Consider the following 8,960-nt stretch of genomic DNA (forward strand, 5'->3'; position numbering starts at 1 on the left):
AAAAAAAAACCAGGCCAGGCTCAGTGGCTCAGCCTGTAATCCCACGCCTTTGGGAGGCTGAGGCGAGTGGACTGCCTGAGCCCACGGGTTCGAGACCTGGGCAGCGAGACCTCATCTCTACAATAAATCAAAAAATCAGCCGGGTGTGGTAGCACATGCCTGTAATTCTGGCTACTCGGAAGGCTGAGGCGGAAGGATCGCCGGAGCCCAGCAGGTTGAGGTTGCGGTGGCCGGGAGCAGCAACTGTACTCCAGTCTGGGCAAGAGTGAGACTCCAACTCAAAAAAAAAAAAAAACAAACAAAAAAAACTATTAGAATGGTGAAGTTTGGGGTTAGGTGTCTTAAATTTTTTTATTTAAAAAAAATTTTTTTTTTTTGGTTCGAGACCCACCTGGGCAACTTGGCGAGACCTCATCTCTACAATAAATCAAAAATTAGCCGGCCGTGGTAGCACACGCCTGTAGTTCCAGCTACTTGGAAAGCTGAGGTGGAAGGATCACCAGAGCCCAGCAAGTCGAGGCTGCAGTGGCTGGGAGTGGTCACTGCACTCCAGTCGGGGCAACACAAGTGCAGTGGCAAGCTCCCGGCCACCGGAACCTCGCCCTGCTGGGCTCCGGCCATCCTTCTGCCTGAGCCTTCCAAGTAGCTGGAACTACAGGCGTGTGCTACCATACCCGGTTAATTTTTGATTTATTGTAGAGACAAGGTCTTGCCAAGTTGCCCAGACGGGTCTCGAACCCGTGGGCTCAGACAATCCACTTGCCTCAGCCTCTCAAAGTGCTGGGATTACAGGCTGAGCCACTGAGCCCGGCCAAATAGTTTAATTAAGTAATTTATACAGCTGGGAGTGGTGGTATGTACCTGTAGTCCCAGCTACTCAGAAGGCTAAGGCAGGAGGATTACTTGGGCCCAGAAGCTAAAAGGTCAGCCTAGACATCACAGCAAGACTCTGTCTCTAAAAAAATAATAATAGGCTGGGTGTGGTGGCTCATGCCTATAATCCCAGGACTTTGGGAGGTGAAGGCAAGAGGACTGCCTAAGTCCAGGGTTTCGAGACCAGCCTGGGCAACTTGGTGAGACCTCATCTCTACAATAAATCAAGAAAAATTAAATGGGTGTGGTGGCACACACCTGTAGTTCCTAGATAGGCTGACGTGGAAGAATTGCCTGAGCCCAGCAGGTCGAGGCTGTGGGGGCCGTTAAGTATGTTACTGTACTCCAGCCTGGATGACAGAGTGAGACTCCAACTCAAAAAAAAGAAAGAAAGAATGAGGTTGGAGTAAATGAATCTCTAAGAATCTTTTTGTGATAAAATTTTAGGATTTGGGGTCTGGGTATAGTGGTTCATGTTTGTAATCCCAGCACTTTGGGAGGCTGAGGAGGGAGGACTGTTTGAGCCCAGGAGTTCAAGATTATCCTAGGCAACACAGCAAGACCTCATCTCTACAAAAAATCAGAAAATTAGCCAGGTGTGGTAGTGTGTGTCTGTAGCCCCAGTTACTCAGGAGGCTGAAGTGGAAGGATTGCCTGAGCCCAGGAGGTCAAGGCTGTGGTGAGCTGTAATTGTGCCACTATACTCCAGCCTTAGATCCCAACTAAAAAAAAAATCATGATTTTCATTAATTGTGTCTTATCTTTAAAAAGGTATTTATTGGTTGGGCGCAATGGCTCACACCTGTAATCCCAGCACTTTGGGAGGCAGAGGTGAGAGGATTGCCTGAGTCCACAGGTTTGAGACCAGCCTGGGCAACTTGGTGAGACCTCATCTCTACAATAAATAAAAAAAAATTAGCCAGGCATGGTAGTGCATGTCTGTGGTTCCAGCTAATTAGAAGGCTGAGACAGAAGGATCGCCTGAGCCCAGCAGGTAGAGGCTACAGTGGCTATGAGTGTGCCACTGCACTCTAGCCTGGGGGACAGAGTGAGACTCCAACTCAAAAAAAAAAAAAAGTATTTATTGACTATCTGAAAATTTTATGTGAAAAACAATGCCCTAGGGAGGCACATAAAATATGCAAATATATGGTTCTTGCCTTCAAAAAATTTATAATCCCAGCGAAAGACAGACACACAAAGAATTATTTAAAATATAAGGCAAAACTGAGTAAATACTAAATAGGAACAGAAGTTCTTATGTGGGAACACAGAGAAAGAAAAATTGATCCATTATGGGGGAAACCAGTAACTTCATAAAAATGTTGGTATTTGAACAATCCTAAGGCCTGAATTCTCTTTTCTATCTCTACAGCTGTTTTCTCTAATCACACAGCCATTTCCCTAAGTTAATCTTTCAACAATACTATTAAAAACTTGTTAACATGTCTCCTCATCTACACTTTTAGTCTTTATTTTATTATTATTATTGTTATTATTTTTAGAGGCAGGGTCTCACTCTGTTGCCCAGGCTGGAGTATACTGGCTTGGACATAGCTCACTGCAGCCTCAAACTCCTGGGCTCAAGCGATCCTCCCACCTTAGTCTTCTAAGTAGTTGGGACTACATGTGTATGCCACCATGCCTGGTTAATCTTTCTTATTTTTTAGACTGGCTCCCATTTTTTGTCTTTAAATAACTCTGTATTATACTATAAGTGCTACAACACTAAGTTGGGCTCTTATTATCTCCCCATTGTCTATCACAATAACCTCATCAGCAATGTCTCTGCTTCTGGTCTTACCTTTCCCTCCAATCGATTCTCTAAATAGAGATGAAAATACTGCCAATCTTCTGCTAAAACTCTTAAAAGTCCCTTCTCTGCCTACTTTAGGATAAAACCTCAACTCCTTAGCATGAGACATAAAGGCTTTCATGATCAAGTGTTACCTACTGTACTGGGGAGAGTAGTAGTCCCACTCAAATTTATGTCTATCTGAAATATGTGAATATAATCTAATTTGGAAATAGAGTCTTTACAGATGTAATGATCTTAAGATGAGGTCACACTGGACTATGGTAGGTCCTAAATACAATGTCTGGTGTCATTATAAGAGGAGAGGACAAAAAGAGACAGAGACACACAGAGAAGAAGGCCATGTGAAGAAAGAGGCACAGATTAGAATGATGCAGCTACAAGGGAAGGGATGCCTAAGACCACCAGAAGCTTAAAGAGGTAAGGAAGCCTTCTCCTGTAGAGCCTTCAGAGGAAATGCAGCCCCGCCGACACCTTGATTTTGGTCTTTTAGTCTCCCAATGTGAGAGAACTAATTTCTGTTGTAAGTCACCCAGTTTGTGGTACTTTGTTACAGCAACCCTAGAAAATGACAACACCTACCAGTTCATAACAATAGTTAATTACTTGTGAATCCCCCAAACTCACAATGCTCCCAACTGCTGAGACTTTGCACACATATCTTCTGTCTAGAATTCTCTCCCCAGATTTGTCTGCTTGGACATTCCTATTAACTCCTTAAGTCTCCTCTCAAACACTATTTCTTTTGTGACTCCGCTAGCAGATTAATGAACACTCTCCTAAAGTCCTACTGTACCCATGGCATGTACCTATTATAGCAATTATGAGCCGGGCTTGGTGGCTCAGCCTGTAATCCTGCGCCTTTGGGAGGCTGAGGTGAGTGGATTGCCTGAGTCCGCGGGTTCGAGACCCGCCTGGGCAACTTAGCGAGACCTCATTTCTACAATAAATTAAAAAATCAGCCAGGCATGGTAGCGCGTGCCTGTAATTCCGACTACTTAGAAGGCTGAGACGGAAGGATCACTGGAGCCCAGCAGGTCGAGGCTGCAGTGGCCGGGAGCGGCCACTGCACTCCAGTCTGGGCAACAGACTGAGACTCCAACTCAAAAAAAAAATAAATAAATAAATAAATAATTGAAAAATAAAAAATAAAATAAATAAATATAGCAACTATGCATTACTGTGTGCATAAACATCTCCCCACTAAACTTGAAGGACAGGAGCTAGGCCCTTGCCTTTTAATTTCCCAGTACCTAGCATAGAACCTGGCACATATACAATGCTAAATGAATATCTCTAGTTAACCTGTCTAAAGCACTACATGATTGCATACTCTCTTTGCTTAAAAAACCTCTATGGCTCAGTTATTTAGAAAACCAAAATGTTAAAAATTTCCTAGCCAAACATTTAAGTTCTGTGCTCAAGAAATCCTCTTACTTCAGCCTCCTGAGTAGCTGGGACTATAGGCACATGCCACACTCTTGGCTAACACTTCAGTTCTTTAGAGATTAGGTCCTAGCTACCCAACACTACTCTATGTCTCATGTTAATCTATTTTATGAGTCCTATCTAAGCAGCCTATATTCACTATTACCTATATATACAGTCTATGTTTTTATATACACATGCCTTTGTTCCTACAACTCATTCTGCCTGAAATTTTTATCCCCACCATTTCCAAATGTGGGTTTTCTTGAATATTTACTTTTAATGAATGTCAACTTCCCTATAAAACCCTTTGATTCCCCTCAACTAGAAACAGTCTCTCCCACCTCTAGATTTCCATAGCACTTAATTTATACCCTATTAGTATTAGAGCTGCTTATGTAGTAGACCTTTTTCCCTACTAGTTCGTGAGTTCTTTGAGGATAGAATCAGTGTCTGGTTGATCATTTACTATTGCACTTGTTTAGAGTAGATGCTCAATGTACTGGATAGTAAAATAAATGGCAAAATGAATGCGTGAATTAATTAATTTAAAACACCCTTCTATGGAACTACCCATATTTTATAAGAGATAGAAAAAGAACTTTAACAAAAGGACCATTATTGTCTAAGTTTCTATAGTACTTAACAAAATCCTCTCTTGGAAAATACTCAGAATACAGGTCAACTTGTCAGAAGTCCTGTAATAAAAACCAGAAAAAAGCTGGGCTCGGTGGCTCAGCCTGTAATCCCGCGCCTTTGGGAAGCTGAGGTGAGTGGATTGCCTGAGCCCACGGGTTCGAGACCCACCTGGGCAACTTGACGAGACCTCATCTCTACAATAAATCAAAAATCAGCCGGGTGTGGTAGTGCACGCCTATAGTTCCCGCTACTTGGAAGGATGAGGCAGAAGGATTGCTGGAGCCCAGCAGGTTGAGGCTGCGGTGGCTGGGAGCGGCCACTGCACTCCAGTCTGGGTGACAGAGTGAGACTCCAACTCAAAAATAAAATAAAATTTAAAAAAAATCAGAAAAAAATGGGCCAGAAAATAAGATTGGTAAGTGTGTTGAGAAAGCAGATAGATACCTAAAGTCTATGAAACAGTAACACTTAAGTGGATAAAAATTGGGGGCCCAACTTCTCTCATTATCAATTAGAGCAAAGGTCCACTAACCTGGGGAGGGCACTGGTACATACTGGGATTTATCAGAACTCCCAAAGGCTCTTCAGAAGATCTATCCAATTTGGTCAGTGGCTGGTTCAAAGTTCCATTGGCAATGGCCTGTATTGTCTCATCTAGTCTGTGATAACAAACCAAAAGGAGGCAATAATTGGTAATGTTCTATGCTCAGAATGTCCTTACTTATTACCAACATAAAATCCTTCAGTAGTAATGAAATTTAGAATTCATCGAGAAGTCCACAAATAGCCTTCCCTGCTCGCCACCCCAACTTTGTTTTCTTCATATCCCAAACTCTAAGGAATACAAGTTAGTAAACATTCCAGAACATCAAGAACACAGGTAGAGCACACTATAATCGTTCATGTTTAACAAGATCATTAAACATGCCAAGATTAGAAAAGTTGTCTAGAAACAGCATGATCCACAGAAGAGTATTCTATGGCATCTTATCACTGAACGCACCTCACAGTTATTCTTCTGTCTACTCAGCATCCCCTTTCTACAGGCTGATCTGAATTCCATCCTTGCTTCAAGGTTCAAAAGTTCTAAAAAGGCACACTAATGGCCCATCATAAAACTACTTACTCTTTTATCTAAAATACTGTAGCATCTACTATCTAAACAACCATTGGAGGCTGGGTGTGGGCGGCTCAAGCCTGTAATCCCAGCACTTTGGGAGACCAAGGAGAGAGGATTGCCTGAGCTCAGGGGTTCGAGACCAGCTTGGGCAACTTGGGGAGACCTTGTCTCTACAATAAATAAAAAAATAAGCCGGGCATGGAAGCGCGCGCCTGTAGTTCCGGCTACTCGGAAGGTTGAGGTGGAAGAATCATCTGAGTAGGTTAAGGCTGCGGTGGCCATGAGCATGCCACTGCACTCCAACCTGGGCAAAAGAATGAGACTCCTACTCAAAAAAAAAAAAAAAAAAGGATATAGCCCATGTTATCCTATGCCTGTGATGCTGGCATTGAATATTTAGTTCTAAACCTATAAAAGAATGTGATGACACAAAACCATAATAAAAAATACTGATTAATGAAAAAAAAAAAAAGAATGTGATGATATTCATTTAAAAATGAGTGTGGAATCTTACTGGTTATAACGAGATCAAAGGATAAAAAATTTTTTTAAGCAAGAGAGAGCATAGGGCCCTACAAGAACCCTATCTTATTCTATAGCTTTACAGTACTTGCTGTTGTATTCCATGCTCTTGTTGGATGCTTGAAAAATGTTTATTGATGATGATAATTCTGATGCACAACATGATGAAAATCTTCAACTAGTAAAAAAGGCAAAACTTGGCCTCGAATTCAATTCAAGATATATTTATTAGAAACCTCTTATATGTAAGGCAGCTTAAAAGGGGTAGAAGACATGGTTGTTTTGAATCTAAGTGGCAGGTTTAAGACACAAGTGATGAGAGGATGTAATAATTACTGAAACAGGCACACTCCCTATGGTGGTTACTATCTCATCATCCCACAAGTTGTACCAAGTAGGTTCAAAGGAGTAGATATGTGAAAGACAAAGACTGAGTGAGGAATTTCCTAAGCCACGGGAAAGGCAGAAACGCAGGCATAAAGCTTTTAAAAAGTACAAGAATCTGTGGGATGAGGTGAGTCTAAAAAGGGTTGGGACAGTGGAATCAGGAGGGGAATAGACTTGAGATATAGCATAGTGGTAAGTATATTCAAAACTCAAGAAACTGTAAAAGAAATAAGACAAATAGCTAATTAATACATTTTTAGAACAAAAACTTACAAGCAAACAACCAGAGGAATGTGCATAAAAGTTATAATACCATTTTCCAAGTGTCAAAACAGCAAATAGTACTATAAAATTATTGAAAAGAAGAAGAAACTATGTTGGTTTTTGGTATATAACTGGTAAGTCAAAAAGTATGCACAATTTAAGTTTTGAGACAATGCCCAGTTTCTCTTCTACAAAACCATACCATTTTTTATTGTTTATTTATTTATGTATGTAATAGACTTTATTTTTTAGAGACATTTTAGGGTCACAGCAAAACTGAGAGGAAGGTAGAGATGTTCCATGTACCCCTAATCCCACACACACACAGCCTCCCCATTATCAACATTCCCCACCAAAGTGGTACATTTGTTACAACTGATCAGCCTACATTGACACATCATTATCCCCCCAAAGGTAATAAGGGAAGACTACATCCGGGTTCTCTCTTGGTGTGGTATATTTTATGGATTTGGACAAATTTATGACAAGTGTCCACATTATAGTTTCACAGAGAAATTTCACTGCCTTAAAAATCCTCTGTGTGGCCAGGCACCGTGGCTCACGCCTGTAATCCCAGCACTCTGGGGGGACGAGGTGAGAGGATTGCCTGAGCCCAAGGGTTTGAGACCAGCCTGGGCAACTTGGCGAGACCTCATCTCTACAATAAATCACAAAAAAAAAATCAGTCAGGCGTGGTAGCTCATGCCTGTAATTCCCGCTACTTGGAAGGCTGAGGTGGAAGGTTCGCTTGAGCCCAGCAGGTCAGGCTGCAGTGGCCACGAGTGTGCCATTACACTCTAGCCTGGGGGACAGAGTGAGACTCCAACTCAAAAAAAAAAAAAAAACTGTGCTCCTCCCTACTTGTTTTCCCCTTCCCTTCTAACCCCTGGAAACTACTGAATAGTTGGAATCATAAGTACATAAGCTATACCATTTTAATACTCCCATTTACAGTAAGAGAACATACTCATTTTCCTATATTCATATAATATGCAATATTATCTTTAAAAAAAATAAAGTCAGATTTGATGAGCCAAAAAAACCCACAGTTTTTATTTTTATATTTATTTTTTATTTCAGAGACATCTTGCTATGTCACCCAAACTGGTCTGCAGTGGCCTAATCACAGCTCACTGCGGCTTTGAACTCCTGGGTTCAACTGATCCTTTCCTTAGCCTCCTAAGTAGCAAGCACTCCAGGGGTGCACTACCACACCTGGCTAATTTTTGTATTTTTTGTAGAGACAGGGTCTTGCTATGTTGCCCGAGCTGGTCTCAAACTCCTGGACTCAAGTGATCCCTTACCTTGGCCTCCCAAATGCTGGGGTTATAGGTCTGAGCCACCACACATGGCCCACATTGTGTTTTAAAATCTGCATTTCCCGATAGTTGAGCATCTTTTCAAATGTTATTTGCTATTTATATTTCCCCGTTTGTGAGCTGTCTGTACTTAGCCTTTGTCCATTTTTTTTTTTTGAGTTGGGAGTCTCACTCCATAGTCCAGGTGGAGTGCAGTGGCATGCTCATGGCCACCCCAGTGTCAACATGCTGGGCTTTGGCTATCCTTCCTTCTCAGCCTTCCAAGTAACTGGAACGATAGGCGCGTGCTACCACGCCTGCCTAATTATTTTTCATTTATTGTAGAGACGAGGTCTCAGCAAGTTGCCTGGGTTGGTCTCAAGTCTGTGGGCTCAGGCAATCCACACGCCTCAGCCTCCCAAAGTTCTGAGATTACAAGCGGAGCTACCGAGTCTGGCCTGTCCATTTTATACTAGATATTTTGGTCTTTTGTCTTTAAATTTGTAGAAATTCTTTACATAGTATGGATATGCTCTTATTATTATTATTTTTTAGTTGGAGTCTCACTCTGTCGCCCAGACTGGAGTGCAGTGGCTGCTACCGGCCACCGCAG

At 42.0% G+C, this 8,960-nt stretch overlaps 1 protein-coding gene across 2 annotated transcripts in view; it reads right to left on the bottom strand.

Moving 5' to 3' along the window:
* TRIP4 (thyroid hormone receptor interactor 4) overlaps positions 1-8,960 on the bottom strand; it is an 81,339-nt gene that overhangs the window by 40,421 nt on the left and 31,958 nt on the right. For both annotated transcript variants that reach the window (XM_008060710.1, XM_021713742.1), the window contains exon 8: positions 5,289-5,415. In XM_008060710.1, coding sequence (XP_008058901.1) covers positions 5,289-5,415 — 127 coding nt within the window. The remainder of the gene's footprint in view (positions 1-5,288; positions 5,416-8,960) is intronic.

Source organism: Carlito syrichta, unplaced genomic scaffold (genome assembly GCF_000164805.1).
Source record: "Carlito syrichta isolate Samal-C Ts95f unplaced genomic scaffold, Tarsius_syrichta-2.0.1 Scaffold304708, whole genome shotgun sequence".
Classification (NCBI taxonomy): Eukaryota; Metazoa; Chordata; class Mammalia; order Primates; family Tarsiidae; genus Carlito; species Carlito syrichta.